This window comes from Ranitomeya variabilis, chromosome 7 (assembly GCF_051348905.1).
Source record: "Ranitomeya variabilis isolate aRanVar5 chromosome 7, aRanVar5.hap1, whole genome shotgun sequence".
Classification (NCBI taxonomy): domain Eukaryota; kingdom Metazoa; phylum Chordata; class Amphibia; order Anura; family Dendrobatidae; genus Ranitomeya; species Ranitomeya variabilis.
In genome coordinates, this window is record NC_135238.1 from 140,068,748 (window position 1) to 140,085,594 (window position 16,847).

General features: G+C 42.4%; 1 protein-coding gene across 5 annotated transcripts in view; it reads right to left on the reverse strand.

Annotated features, from left to right (window-relative positions):
* Positions 1-11,209: 11,209 nt before the first annotated feature.
* Positions 11,210-16,847, reverse strand: part of PARD3B (par-3 family cell polarity regulator beta) — a 2,038,921-nt gene continuing 2,033,283 nt past the window's right edge. For 2 of the 5 annotated variants that reach the window (XM_077271960.1, XM_077271958.1), the window contains exon 23: positions 11,211-12,420. In XM_077271960.1, the coding sequence (XP_077128075.1) occupies positions 12,096-12,420 (325 nt within the window). In that variant the 3' untranslated portion in view covers positions 11,211-12,095. Of the gene's footprint in view, positions 12,421-16,847 lie in introns of all 5 variants that reach the window. The other 3 variants (XM_077271961.1, XM_077271959.1, XM_077271962.1) reach the window with 2 other exon arrangements.

Genomic DNA, 16,847 nt, shown 5'->3' on the forward strand with positions numbered 1-16,847 from the left:
GAAACTCAAGTCCACAACACTTGGAGTAAATATTAAATGCAGCTTAGCAGTCTATAGGAAACTTCAGAGGAAAATGCAATCACGCAGAAAGTCTATGAAGCACAATTATTCTTGAGGATACTTGACACGATTAAGTCCTTGCATAGTCCAAAACACAGATAGATATGCTCATAAGGCAGTTCAAATAATATCTTAGCTTAACCAGGGAGGCCTGGGTAATAGTCTCAGGTTCTTGCAGAGCAGCAACAGCTTACATGTCCAGCAAATGCAGATGGAAGTAAACACGAGCAGCAGATGAAGGAGGATTACTGGAACTGGTGTATGCAGCAGGAACTCAGAGCAGAGTACCAGGATAACCCCACAGGTTCACCGGAGCAGGTATATAACCAGGGAGTCACCAGAGGTCAGGAGCTGGATGCAAGGCAGAAAACTCTAGCACAGACTGAAGGCTGGGGTGGAGTTTTATAGCAGGAAGACACAGTGCACATGAGACCAAAGACACCATCTTGGAAAAGGGCAGTAATGCACAAAAGGTAATAAAAAATGTTCAGAGTCCTGACACCTGCATTTATATTAAGGTCGGAACCAACTGTGTTTGGATGTAATTAAAATCACAGCAATTGCTGTTTAGTCAGTTTTCCTATATTTACTATGTACTATTTTTTCTGACTTGAACGCCCCGCCCTTCACCATGCTGTGATTTTAATTACATCCAAACACAGTTGGTTCCGACCTTCCTATAAATGCATGCTTTACCATGTTATTAGCCAGAGGTAAGTGTTCACACTAGGCAGACAGGTCAGGTACCCATCCGATTTGAGATTACCTTGACGTTTAGTGGATGGGCTCACAATTTTTGGCCAAATCTTGTGCTAAGCATCTCATGTGTTTTTTCATAGATTTCACAAGCCATTAAGCTATTCACATTTCATGTATCGCACATTTCCTTGCTTTAGTACAGTAAAATTGAGTGCAGCCATTGATCTATTTGCTATGTAAGTCTTTTTTGGTTATGCACCAGTTCAGACTAGATTGCTGTCCACTCAGTTTTCCTATATTTACTATGTACTATTTTTTCTGACTTGAATGCCCCGCCCTTCACCATGCTGTGATTTTAATTACATCCAAACACAGTTGGTTCCGTACTTCCTATAAATGCAGCCTTTACCATGTTATTAGCCAGAGGTAAGTGTTCACACTAGGCAGACAGGTCAGGTACCCATCCGATTTGAGATTACCTTGATGTTTGGTGGATGGGCTCACAATTTTTGGCCAAATCTTGTGCTATGCATCTCATGTGTTTTTTCATAGATTTCACAAGCCATTATGCTATTCACATTTCATTTATCGCACATTTCCTTGCTTTAGTACAGTAAAATTGTGTGCAGCCATTGATCTATTTGCTATGTAAGTCTTTTTTGGTTAAGCACCAGGCCACATTTCATAATCTAAATCCTTTGTGCTAATACTGTGATGCAGGCACCAGTCAACATTTAGTAATGAAAATTGTATGGACTAGTACTGTGGTTCAGGCAACAGGTCATTTTTTGTAATCTATACAATTTGGGCTAATACTGTCGTGCAGGCACCAGTCCACATTTCATAGTCAAAATCATTTAAGCTAATAAGGTGGTGCAGACTCCAGGCCACATTTCATAATATAAATCCTTTGTGCTAATATTGTGGTGCAGGCACCAGGACACATTCAATAATCTAAATCCTTTGCACCAACACTGTGGAGCAGGCACAAGTACATATTTCTTAATCAAAATTGTTTGGGTTAATACTGTGGTGCAGTCACCAGGTCACATTTCATAATCTAAATCCTTTAAGCTAATACTATGGTGCAGGAACCATTCCACATTTCATAATCAAAATCATTTTGGCTAATACTGTGGTGCAGGCACCAGACCACATTTCAAAATCTAAATTGTTTGGGCTTATACTGTGGTGCAGACATCAGTCCATATTTCAGCATGTAAACCTGTTGTGCTAATTCTGTGTTCCAGCCATACTATCTCAGCAAATAAATACAGATTGTTAATTTACTGACAGGTGTCAGTATAGGATGGTGAAACAGCTGGGTAAAATAGGGGAAGGGTACATCCAATATGAGGTTCATGGCGGAAGGGGGAATAGGCTTTGTGTTCGAGGTGTACGTGAGGTAGGTAGCAATGTTACTGAAAGCTCTACTGAACTAACACTGGTTTTTCCTATCCAAAGAGAACTGACAACTTCTGTTAGTGGTTGGGCTACTCGACTACCTTTCTTTGGCAGCTGCACAGTGATACATCTTGTAGATGAGGGCCATAAAGTGCATGTGCTCGAGTGGATGGCAAGTATTGCATCAAGTGGCCTTTCCTTTTCTTCCTTTACCTTATCATCACACACAATAGAGTCCACAGAGGTGGCACCTCAATTACCCTTGTTTCCCCACATATCACAAGTCTCCAACCTACCTATAGTACAAATAGTATAATTGCGTAGCATAGATGCATGGAACAGGGCTTGGACCAGCATTTCTAGCTTAAACATTGATCAGTAACAGGTGGATGAGTGACAGGTACAGGCAGGGTGCTCTGAGAGGCCTGCCAAATTCAGGCAACACACATGAAGGAGACCCAACTTGGAGTCTAGACATTTACAAAAATTTGGTGCAGACAACACTAAAGTGGCAATAATTTCCCCATAGTAAAAATAGTATAATGAGGCTCTGATACCTCTTCCTCTACAGGCAATCCACCAGATGGAGACACAATTTTGAGTCTCCACATTTCAAAAAATTGTTTGTAACATCAGTAGCAGTAGCAACAGCAGGCACAGAAGCCAAAACAAAGGTGTAACAGGCTACAATAATGCAACATCAATTCAGCACACTAAAAACTACACCATTGCCTACACTGCTTAGTTTGCGACTGGGGTGCAAAACTCATTGGAAATCCATGACTTGTTCATTTTGATGAACATTAGGTGGTCTACACTTTCAGGATGTGCTTATCCATCAGGACACCACCAGCTGCGCTGAAGAAATGTTCTGAGAGAACGCTGGCTGCTTGGCATGACAAAACTCCCAAGGCATGACAGGCAAGCTTAGGCCACTCTTCCATTTTTGAAGACCAAAATGCAAAAGTTTCCAAACCCCATAATGGCATTGATATTGAGCTTGAGATACTCCTGCATCATCCTCTCCAGTCGTTTACTATGTGTCAGACTTATATTGTGTTCTGCTGGTGCATGAGCTGGTCAAAAAAATGTGTGTAACGATTCACAGAAATTGCTTCTGCAACTTACACTGCTGCTGCTAATGTTTTTGCATTGATGACTCAATGTTTCCAGTGTTGGAAGTCTATAATTGCGATGCACAATGTGTGCCTCACTGATGTCTTGGAGAAAATCACTCTGAAGAGACTCTACAAGCATGTTTCGATACTCCAGCATGTGCACATCCCTTTCCAGAGGAAAAAGCATCTGGCAAAATTTTCGTCTTGCACCGTGGATCTAACAGGGTGGCAATCTAGTAGTCAGCACTATTTCTAATCCTAACAATACGGGCATCAAGTTGTAGATAGTGCAGCAAGATAGCACTCATGTATCGGGTGCTTCCATGAGGTCCTAGTCCATGGTGTGTTGGTGATGGAGGAAACACTCAAGCTTGCTTCCTCCATCCCCTCCCACAAATCATTATCTTCTTCATCTCCTGACTGTTTCACACCCATCACCTCTTTCTCTTCATCCTCCATTTGTTCCTTGGTTCCTGTGCTTTCACTAACAGTTTGTTTGGTATCATGAGCCCCCCTCAATTGCTGTAATCCACCCTCCAATGGCATCCACTTGTGCGATGACAGTCTGGAACTTAGAAATATTGTTATCCTTCTGCATCCTCCTCTGCTTCCTCTTCTTCCTCTGGGACCATCACCTCCTCCCACAGACTATTGAAAGTATGCTCCAGCATGTAGATGACTGGAACAGTGATGCTGTGACAGCATCGTCAGCGCTAACCATCTTAATAGCAATTTCAAAATTGTGCAGAAGAGTGCAGAGGTCCTTTATCTGTGCCCACTCCACAAGCGTGATTTGCACCACATCTGTATTGCGTTGGCCCACGTTGTGCAAAAGGACATACTGCACCTGGGCCCGTCGCTGCTGCCACAGTCACTGTAACATGTGCAGAGTGAAATTCCACCATGTCAGCACATTGCATATCAACCAGTTAACCAGTAGCCTGAAAGACTTATGTAGCAATGCAAGTTGATGATCTGCAGGGTGCAAACTGCGGAAGTGAGCACACAGTCACTGTGCTTTCTGCATCAGCGGATCCTCGCCAGGATAGTGTTGGAGAAATTGCTGTACCACGAGGTTGAGGATGTAAGCCATGCAGGGCATAGGGCCACCACCAGGTTAACACCATAATCGCATACACCCTTCCCTGCCTCCAGGTTCAGTGGAGACAGCCATTGCTCAAACTCGGCCTAGATAGCTGTCCACAACTCTAGAGCTGTGTGACTGTGATGTGCCAAGCATATTAATTTAAACTGCCTAATTGTGGTGAGCCATGGCTCCACAGTATGGAGGTGAGGGATTCTCTATGTGCTGTTGGAATGCATGTCTCATTACGGGAGAGGTTGAGGGTGCAGGTGGAGGCCCTAGAGGAGGTGGAGGAGGTGGAGCAGGCAGAAGCAGTGGAGAAAGTATTAGATACAGAAGTTTGTCCTGTAAGCCTTGGGGATTTGAAGACTTGGTGTCTAGTGACAACTTGGTATCTAGTGGTTTAGCTCACCATGTCTTAGTATGTAGTGGTTTAGTTCTCCATTCATCTATGGGGCATCTCCCATTAGTATTTTTTTCTCAGCTTTTTTCTCAGCCACAGCAGAGCAGGAACTGAGGGTCATTAGCATATCGCATCCGATGCTCTCGCTTCGGATGCCATATGCTAGTCTGACCCCGGCGTTATGCTGATAAAGGCTCTATAATCTGGCTCAACTCCTCCGTACAAAGGGATTACATGTTTCAACACTGGAGCCGCTATTCACCTTCCTCTGCGATTTAGAAAAATATGTATGGTATATATCTACATACAGTACAGACCAAAAGTTTAGACACACCTTCTCATTTAAAGATTTTTCTGTATTTTCATGACTATGAAAATTGTACATTCACACTGAAGGCATCAAAACTATGAAATAACACATATGGAATTATATACTTAACAAAAAAGTGTGAAACAACTGAAATTATGTCTTATATTTCAGGTTCTTAAAAGTAGCCACCTTTCGCTTTGATGACTGCTTTGCACAACATTAAAACGAAATCCGATTTCTATTAGATGCAGCTTAGAATAAATAAGAGTAAAAAGCCTTCTTAGTACTACTCATAGGAGAACTAGTGATTGGTAAGCTATCACATGTAAATGTAACATTATATATCATACTATGGTAGTGGTCTGCAGTATCCCCCACATACAGCGTAATTTGTAGGATAACTCACTCAATTAAATGAAATGTTATCAGAAAAAATACCCTCCCTACATGTTTCATTGTCTACCCAGCATCATCTGGGGAAGAAAAGGGAACATGTATCCTTTGTTATCCTTTATGTGTCAGCTGTTTTTCTCACATCTCCCAGCATTAGTTAGTGAAAAATTGACATGTCAATGAAGTATTGTCCATTTTTGAACTATTCATTTGAATGGTTGAGTTTGGCCCACAAATTTGGATGTGTGGATGTGGCCTAACAATGATCATATTATAACATTTTGGGATAAACATTATAAAAATTATGGCTTAGTATGCATGTGTTTTCAAGGAGGCATCTCAGGCGGTGGCACATTACTATAAGAAAAAGGGACATGTTGAGTTTCAATAAATGTTTGAAAAACAAAAACATCAAATGCACATTAATCCCTTTACCCCCAAAGGCTGTTTTCACCTTCATGACCAAGGCAAGTTTTACAATTCTGACCACTGTCACTTTATGAGGTAATAACTTTGGAATGCTTCAAGGAATCTCACTGATTCTGAGACTGGTTTGTGACATATTGTACTTTATAATAGTGGTAAAATTTCTTTGATATGACTTGCGTTTATTTGTGAAAAAAATTAAATTTGGCAAAAAACTAGCAATTTTCAAACTTGTAATTTTGATGTCCTTAAATCAGAGATTTATATCAGAAAAAATAGTTAATCAATAATATTTCCCACATGTCAACTTTTGCATCAGCACAATTTTGGAAACATAATTTTTTTTGTTAAAACATTATAAGGGTTAAAAGTTGACCAGCAATTTCTCATTTTTCTAACAAAATTTTCAAAACCATTTTTTTAGGGACCACTTTCCATTTGAAATGACTTTGAGGGGCCTATATGACAGAAAATACCCCAAAGTGACCGCATTCTAAAAACTGCACCCCTTAAGGTGCTTAAAACCACATTCAAGAAGTTTATTAACTCTTCAGATGCTTCACAGGAATTTTTGGAATGTGTAAGCAAAAAATGAACATTTAACCATTTGACACAAAAAATTTACTTTAGACCTACATTTTTTCATTTCCACAAGGGAAACATTAAAAAAATGGACCGCAAAATTTGTGCTATTTCTCCTGAGCATGCTGATACCCCATATGTGGAGGAAAACCACTGTTTGGGAACAGGACTCGGAAGGGAAGGAGCGCCATTTCACTTTTGGAATGTGAAGTTTGCTTGATTAGTGAACGCCATGTCGTATGGATATGTCTAAAGTCATAAAAGAGTTAAAATTGCATGTGGATTCCACAAATAAACAAGTAATTAGGCACATACAAATCTAATGTTTGGCTGCCTTAAGAAAATCAAGCTTTACCTGTACAAGAGCCACAGTTTTTGACAATGTTATATAATTGCCGTATATAATAATGTTATGCTTAAACCTGTGTTGTAGTCTCCAGTTCTATGAAGTGGAGTGGGAATACGCAAAACAAAAAAATACAGATTCCCCTCTGGTGACAGGTTAATGTGTTTATGTGGGTTCCAGGTGTATTACAAGTTTGATTACAGCCTGGAACAGAATAAGGCTTATACTGTTCTTTGTAGGAATATTTTCTAAAAGACAAAAAAAATCCCAAGTTTAATTACTTTTTTTTATAACACCCCCTTTCCCTAATTTATACACCAAAAGTCTAGCATGAAGAATGGTAATGTGTGTCTAAAGGTGTGGAGTGATATAGTTAATTGCTGCTAAGAGTTCCAAGGTATAGGCCCCTGATGAGTAATCCATGTTAATACTGAGTTTTTTATGTACCTAAATAAAACTGGATTGTAGAGAGCAGCAGAGAAAAAGTTGGTCTTATTATTGTAATATAAATTGACATGGCTCATGCTGTTTTTCTTGGCAGACCTGCCTTGTGTCTGACTCGCAGTCAAATTCTTCCAGTTGACATTCCTTGTTTTTGGCTGGCCCTTCACCAGACCATAAAGCTGACCATCCACTGAGAGAAGAAAAACCCACCCAGGGGCATCTCTTTTTTTTCCTTCTTATTAATGGCTATACTGTTTAACATCCCATGTCTGCTACTAAAAGAACAGCAGGGGAAGTTTCAACTGAAAAATAAAAAAAATAAAAAGCATAGCCAGGGGTTTGCAAGCAATGTTCTGTTGCTGTGATACATTTTTCACAGTAAAAAGCATGCAGTGACAGAAAGTATTGATTGTGCACTTAGTATGGGATCAATACATTCTGCAGGCTGGATTTGCTTTGAACATGAACTATACTTGTACCTTTCAGCGTGTTCCCATTTTGTTTTCATAGTTATTTGTTTCCTTCTTTTAAATTTTTTTTATGACATTAACTACGGTAGTTCTTATTCAGGCACTTATTGCAGAGACTGAGAACAAGAAAATGAGCAGTTTCATGACTTGATTAACTCTTCTGAAAGAATTTAGCTCTACTTATGAATTCAAGTTAACAGCTCTGTTCTGCAGGCTTTATACGAATCAAATGAATACTGGTTATGGCAGCCTGTATTCTGAGTATGACCTGGGCAAGTTAGACATTATAATGGGAATTGATCCATGTGTAAAAAGAGTGATTCCTATAATGTTACTTTAGGACAGTGTTTCCCAACCAGGATTCTTCAGAAGTCTTTCTAATGTGAGAACCGATATCAGCACAGAAAGGACCTAAGCTGGCCACACACGAGATAACTGTTGGCCAGTCGCTTGACTCGACCATACACATGAGCACTTAGCTTGGCTTTGCATTGCAATGGAGTTAGCAGAAAGTTCCTGCCAAACACTTCTGGAAGTGGCTTATCGCCCCTAAAAACTCCCCTCAACTTCTCACCTTGGACATTGTCTGTCAAGACTGTGTCAGGATGTCCCCACACTTCATATGATCAGTGGGTTCAAGTGATTTTTTTTTATCTATTGTGTATGGGAGACTGAGAAATTTGGGCTACTTGCCTCTTTGTAGAATTCTATGGATATGTTTGTAGTGTGACTGAAGTGAATCTACAAAAGCAGGGTTTCAAAAAATGGTTTTCAATGATTGCTTATTTCTGGTTTCACACATGGCTTTTGCATCATTTTGTTATTTTGCTTTTGTGGCCACTTGTTGACCCGCAGTCAGTAGAAAAATATGAAACAAACTACAATCAGTGTCTTTTTTGTGCCAGTTTTTCAACACATTGGCTATTTTGTTCTTTTTTTCAAAACTCACAATGCTTTACTAGTGTTTTTTCATGCTTTTCCAATAGGCCTTTAGTGTATTCACACAAGGCAGATTAGCTGCACAAACTTCTACAACCAAAATGTCAACGTCATTGCTCTGATTGGGGTTGTTTTGTGGGCAAGCATGTGATTTATGCAAACCCTCGTTTGATAAATTGGACAGCTGGGGAATATCCTGCACCAAATTTGCACTTAGGGTATGTAGTTCTGTAAGGGGATGAAGAGAAGGATGGACTCAAATGGGGTTGCCTCTTCTGCTCTGTGTCCAGAACCACCAGGGCAGATATCAGTGTTCCCGGGGGGAATGCTTACCTGACCTGGACCAACCTTCCCATGTGATAGCAGGGGGTGGGTACCGGTTAAAAGGCGCTGCATGTGGGAAGCTGACAGGAGCCTGGGTGGGAAAGTGCAGAGCACAGGAGAATGAGCTGCCAGCTGTGCCGCAGTCACTGAGTGTGAGGGCCTCCGACTGAGGACTCTTGCAGAGAGGCTTGATGCTGTGCACTCTCCAAACTGACGCTGACCCGCCAGCCTCCGTGACTGGAGGAGACTCCCCTGACAGGTTAGAGATAGACGCTGGAGCAGACAGGCCCGGTGAACTGAGTAGTAGATCTGAGCCCCTGAGAGGAGTAATAGGACTGACTGAGGAGCAGAGTATTGTTTCTGCGGTGACTCGTGCTGGACGGAGCTTTGTGACTAAGGCCAGTGAGAGCAGGACCTCGTCTCACTCCACACCGTCCTGTTGCCTGTCTGAGGAACCATGTTTTCGTTGTGGACTGGGACCTGAGAGACTGCATGTGCCGCTGCCAACGTTGGAGAATTAGACCCTTCAATCAAGCCTTCTATGGACTGATAAGTTTATTTCTGCCTTTGTTTATTTCCTGAAATGCCAGTTAACCCTTTACTTGTTGCATTTATTCCCCCATCTGTCCTCCCTGCGTGGAGTGTTTATACCTGTAAACAAACCTTTAACTCTTGGTCTGCCTCAAATCCATGGTGACATCCTCCGTGCCTGCAGATTTATTACACTTCAGTTGGGTGGATCAATTCGTGGGACTCTGGTCCATCAGCCAGGTCAGTTCTCTGTGACCGCTGATTGGTAGCTATGAGAATTTCTTACCTTCTGGGATCCCTAGCATGGCGTTTGATTAGCAGGGTTGATGCATCATTCCACATTTATGAACTTGAGCCAGCCTGGCTAATCAAAAGCAGCATTATAGATCCAATAAGGTAAGAGATTTGCAAGCCTCTGGTCCGGCGTTCAGAGTCTACTGAGCTGGCCAATAGATTGGAGTACCATGAGTCAATTCACCCAACTCTAGTATGTATACATGAACCTTTTTTGAAGCATTCAAAAGCAATGAGTTTTATAATGGAAACCACTTTAGGAAACACTCCTTTCTGAAGCTTTTGAAAGCGTTTTCCTTTTCCTAAAATGTTTCCTAAAGTGGTTTGGAATAGTTTTTCTATCAAGGACCACTTCAAAGGAGACACATAGATTTCCTTTTGATCCCACCATGTGTTTTTTAAAATTGAAAAAATGTGTTCAAAAGAATGAACATATGAACAGTAGCATGGTTTTACAATAAAATGAATAGGAAACATTTTTCAGGCATTTTTTTATTCGACCTCTCAAAAAACTCAATACCCTTACAGTAAAAATTTTGGAAATAATTGCATTTAGGCATTTATTATAATGGAATGACTTCACTTTAGACAGCAATCCCTGTATTAGGGCTCATGCACATGGCCAGTCCAAGGAAAAAAATCACTGTATGCCTCAGCTTGATCCGATATTTGGATGCAAGTCAGTGAGTCCATGGAAACAATGAGACTGCATTCGTATGATTTCCAAGTATAGTCTGCTTTTCATGGAAAATGTTTTTCTCCTTCTAGTTATCCGTGAAAATCGAGTCACACTATGATCACACTCTAATCAAATTCTGATCAAAATGTAATTAGCATAATCAACCCAATTCTCTAGTCTTAAAGTAATAAATGTGTCTAAATTTTATTTTAAGTCACCTGCTGGTTTGTTATAACACAGCATAGACCCTGGCAGGGTTTAACAAAATAAATATGGCCTTTCTGGCATAAGGACAAAACAATAGATAAATCACAGCAAAGTCCATATGGTTGCGGGATACGCCCGTTCAGACCACCATATGTCTTCAACTACTCCTGGAGCCATGTCTGGAGACTTTCTGCTTCAAACACAACACAGAGGGAAGAAAATAGTGGCTGAACATTTAACACCCTAGACACACCCTTGAGATGGAGATATGGTGAGTAGGCGTCCTGCCCATCTCTCACCTACTCACCAAAAAACACAGTCCCTTATAATGGCTGGTTAACCCCTTCAGCACCTAGTATGCTGGAGAGAAACGTATGGTTTCAGATCACAGAAGAAAGCAATCTTTGTGACACACATAGCCCCTCACATACAGTGCCAGTGACCCTGTCACAATATATATATACTCACATGCACATAATGTGGTTATAAATTTACAAGGCGGAGTTACTAATATGTTTAAGTGCTGTGTATGCATCAGTAAAGGGAATTAATCCAGCATTGCACTTTATAAATGGAAGAATTAAGGTGGCGGACCAAATCTAATGTTTAAAATCAACATTTATTTATCCATATAAAGTGATCATCATAAAATACAAATCCGCTTGGCGCAGAAAAGTTGTGCTGCATCCCAGAGGTAGTCTGCTATTGGCCTGGTAGTACACATTGTAAGGTACTAATGGCCTGTTGGGCTCTATTGTAAAATAACAAGCAGAAAAGGACAGAAACCATACAAATAGAAGAATATGCTAAAATAACAATGACTTGTGGACACTACAACCTACAAAATACAGACATGTTTGTTCTGAAGAAGACAGTCAAAGGGTTATACATAAAAATAAGTACCGTATAAAAATAGAAAAAGTTAGAAAGCAAATGTAAAAAAGAGTTTTTTCTTACATTGTTGTCACCTTGGAATCAGGTATGTAGGATTTATAATGCAAACATGCTTTCTCATGTATCACCAGACAGTCACGTCATTTTTCAGTTATTTTCCATGCCGGAATTGATACTTCAGTATGGATGCTATGACCACCTGTTGATGCCACACAACCAAATGTAAAACGAATACCTAAAATTCCTTCATACTCAGGAAATTGAAATGCTGAGAACTGTACAGTACATGTGGTTATAATCTATATTCATAAAAACATGTAGACTTAATGCACTTTTGGAATAGTTATTGCTGTACAGAAGGCTGTGGGAACACCTCGCGTACCATTCAATTGTTTTCTAATTTGAATTTTCAGCAGCATAACATTGGTTATATTTATACATGTGACAGGTAAGTAATGGTTTTCCCCTCAGATACATTGATTTGCAGTCTATACAGCTGCAGTCATAGGGTTTTTCTGTCTTGGATCTTGAGTTCTGTACTGGGTCCGATCCTGCCCTGATCTTCCTCCAGTACCGTAGCCTGGTAATCTGTGTGGTTGAGGTGGAGAAGGTGGCACATCTTGTCGTAGAGGACCCTTGGTTGTTGGTGGATGATATGGAGGAAACCGATAGTTGTCTTCATGATGGGTCTGGGATCTAGGATGGGTACGTTTGGTGCTTGGAGATGCCACATCATAGTAGTATGGTGGCTCTCTATCTTTGTACACTACTCGTGGACTAGTCATATATTCCACAGGTTCCACAGGTCCAGGTCTGAAAAACAAAAGAAACATATTACCCTTAAGATAGCTAATGCACAATGACTTACATATTGTATCATATAAGAGCTTATGAATTACAATAATAGCATAACTAAGGAAGGAAGGAAACACTAAATAACAGAACAATTAATACAGCACATGAAGTAATAGTTTGGGGATTAATCTATGTAATATTGCGTAGTTCTGGTGTAGAGTCTGATGACTAGTGTTGAGCGATACCTTCCGATATTCGAAAGTATCGAAAGTATCGGATTGGATCGGCCGATACCGGCAAAATATCGGATCTCGCCGATACCCGATACCAATACAAGTCAATGGGACACAAATATCGGAAGGTATCCTGGATGGTTCCCAGGGTCTGAAGGAGAGGAAACTCTCCTTCAGGCCCTGGGATCCATATTCATGTAAAAAATAAAGAATAAAAATAAAAAATATGGATATACTCACCCTCGGACGGCCCCTGGCTGTCACCGCTGCAAGCGTCTGCCTCCGTTCCTAAGAATGCAGAGTGAAGGACCTTCGATGACATCGCGGCTTGTGATTGGTCGCGTGACCGCTCATGTGACCGCTCACGTGACCAATCACAAGCCACGACGTCATCGCAGGTCCTACACTCACTGCATTCTTAGGAACGGAGGCTGCCGGTTACACCGCTAAGGTCCAGGGTCCGCCGGAGGGGTGAGTATATCCATATTTTTATTTTTATTCTTTATTTTTTACATGAATATGGATCCCGGGGCCTGAAGGAGAGTCTCCTCTCCTCCAGACCCTGGGAACCACACACTGGGAACTTCCGATTCCGATTTCCAATATCACAAAAATATCGGAACTCGGTATCGGAATTCCGATACAGCGAATATCGTCCGATACCCGATATTTGCAGTATCGGAATGCTCAACACTAGGGTTGAGCGACTTTCATTTATTTAAGATCGAGTCGGGTTTTGCGAAACCCGACTTTGTCCAGAGTCGAGTCGAGTGCAGTCGGCCGATTATCGCTAAAAGTCGGGGATCGACCGAAACACGAAACCCAATGCAAGTCAATGGGGAAGCATAGTCGACAGTGAGTGGAGGCCAGGAAAACACCTACAGTGCCCATTTTAATGCCAAAAACATCCATTCTTGTTTCTGAAGCATTGGAAATTGGGGGTCATTTGGCAAAAGTTGTGGGGGGTAGGGCTGGTTCAAGGTTTTAGTGGGCCCAGGAAACGTGGACTACGTCACGGCGGTGGAGCAGTGAGAGGTAAGTATGTCAAGTTTGCAAGTGCTGTGATCCTAAGCAAGCAGGAGGGGCCCACTCGTTGGCATTGGCACTGGCACAGGGCCCCTCAAAGTACAGCGGTGTGTTTGCACGGCGGGGGCGCCTCCCACCAGCAGCAACACTTTTGCATACTCTGAGGGGCCCTGTGCCAGTGACGTCGCCAACGAGTATGCCCCCCCACCTGATGAAGGAACCTGCACTTTCATCTGCACCTTCCTCTTTGTCCCTATGTAAGGTGGTATAACATGCGGGAAGGGGAACCTTACTTTCAGCAGGGTCAGATTCTGGCTGTGTAGAGTGCAAGGGGAATGTAGTGGTCTAGGTCAATGTACCAGCAGACTCATCTAGCAGTGGCTGGGCAATGGGCAGGATGAGGAGGAAACACAGATATAGGGCCAAAGAATAAAGTAGGCTAAATACAGTTCAAAATTGGTAACAGGACTAAACAGGCGGCATTGCTTTGTTCAGTGGAGTAGCAAACCCAGGAGCAGCAGACACTGTTTTAAGGGCCCATCCACACTAGTAGCAAATGCAGTTTAATATCTGCTACTATAGGCCAAAAGCCTAAAGACTGAAGCTCAGCTTTATACAGTTAAGGACAACACCAGGGAGCGTCAGACACCGTTAGTAGGCCGTAACCACCAAGTTTTTTAAAAAACAGCACTTAATGAGAGCCAGAAGGTTGAAGCTCAGATTTATTCACTTGAGGACAACACCAGGGAGCGGCAGACACCATTAGTAGGCCGTAACCACCAAGTTTTATAAAAAACAGCACTTAATGAGAGTCAGAAGGTTGAAGCTCAGATTTATTCACTTGAGGACAACACCAGGGAGCGGCAGACACCGTTAGTAGGCCGTAACCACCATGTTTTTTAAAAAACAGCACTTAATGAGAGCCAGAAGGTTGAAGCTCAGATTTATTCACTTGAGGACAACACCAGGGAGCGGCAGACACCGTTAGTAGGCCGTAACCACCAAGTTTTTTAAAAAACAGCACTTAATGAGAGCCAGAAGGTTGAAGCTCAGATTTAGACAGTGGAGGACAATTTGAATTAGGGACTGCAAACAGACTTAGTAGGCTGTCCCCTGTGGACCATGCATCCACCACATTAACCCATTGCGCCGTAATGGACACGTAACCTTCCGTGGCCATGCCTACAGGTCCATGCGTCTGTTGTCAGGTGCACCTTTGTACTCACAGATTGCCAGAGTGCATGGACAATGCGGTCTTTTACATGCTGGTGGAGGGTTGGGATGGCTTTTCTCGCAAAAGAAGTGTGGACTGGTTAGCTTGTAGCGTGGTACAGCGTAGTCCATCATGGCTTTATTAATATTACATAAAATATATAAATAGGCTCAATGCAGTTTTAAATCGGTTACATGGATACACAGGCAGCATTGTGGTCAGTGGATGAGGATTGCAAGGAGGGACCGCAGACAGGCTAACGAAGGCCTAAAATAACAAAAAATAGGCTCAAGGCAGTTTTAAATGGGTTATATGGATACACAGGCAGCATTGTGGTCAGTGGATGAGGATTGCAAGGAGGGACCGCAGACAGGCTAACGAAGGCCTAAAATAACAAAAAATAGGCTCAAGGCAGTTTTAAATGGGTTATATGGATACACAGGCAGCATTGTGGTCAGTGGATGAGGATTGCAAGGAGGGACCGCAGACAGGCTAACGAAGGCCTAAAATAACAAAAAATAGGCTCAAGGCAGTTTTAAATCGGTTACATGGATGCACAGGCAGCATTGTGGTCAGCGGATGAGGATTGCAAGGAGGGACCGCAGACAGGCTAACGAAGGCCTAAAATAACAAAAAATAGGCTCAAGGCAGTTTTAAATCGGTTACATGGATACACAGGCAGCATTGTGGTCAGTGGATGAGGATTGCAAGGAGGGACCGTGTCATGTTCCCAATGGCAGGGAATTAAACACATAACACGGGCAAAAACAGGACGAGCTCTAGGGTGATGGAACCTGAGATGACCGCGATCCTGAACCTCAACACTCAACTAACAGCAGCCGGGGAACGTTCCTGGGGGGACTCTAGACGTCTCGCGCCAGCCGGAGATCTAGCTACCCCTATCAGAAGAATCACAGACCTATCTTGCCTCCAGAGAAATATTCCCACAGAAATAGCAGCCCCCCACATATAATGACGGTGAAATGAGAGGAAGGCACAAACGTAGTCATGAAAACAGTTTCAGCAAAATGAGGCCCGCTTAAGCTAGATAGCAGAGGATACAAAAGGTGAACTGCGCGGTCAGCTTAAAACCCTTCAAAATACCATCCTGAAATTGAACTCATGTGCCAACTCATGGTACATGAGTGGTAATTTCAGCCCACTAGAGCAACCAGCAGCAGAGAATTACATATCTGCAAGCTGGACTAAAAACATGAAAGCAAACATGAAACAGGGAAATCCAGACTTAGCTTGTCTTGAAGGCCTAGGAGCAGGTAGCAAAGGTAACAGAGACACACTGATACATTGATAGCCGGCAAGGGAATGACAGGAAAGCCAGGTTAAATAGGAAACACCCAGCCTCTGATGGACAGGTGGAAACCAGAGACCGCAACCCACCAAAGTCACCCAGTACCAGCTGTAACCACCAGAGGGAGCCCAAAAACAGAATCCACAACAGTACCCCCCCCTTGAGGAGGGGTCACCGAACCCTCACGAGAACCCCCAGGGCGATCAGGATGAGCTCTATGGAAGTCGCGGACCAAATCAGTCGCATGAACATCAGAGGCGACCACCCAGGAATTATCCTCCTGACCATAACCCTTCCACTTAACCAAATACTGGAGTTTACGTCTGGAAACACGAAAATCCAAGATCTTCGCAACAACATACTCCAATTCTCCCTCCACCAGCACCGGAGCAGGAGGCTCAACCGAAGGAACAACGGGCACCTCATACCTCCGCAATAACGACCGATGGAACACATTATGAATAGCAAACGATGCTGGGAGATCCAAACGAAAAGATACAGGGTTAAGAATCTCCAAGATCTTATAAGGACCGATGAACCGAGGCTTGAACTTAGGAGAAGAGACCTTCATAGGGACAAAACGAGAAGACAACCACACCAAGTTCCCAACAAGAAGTCGGGGACCCACGCGGCGACGGCGATTAGCAAACTGCTGAGTCTTCTC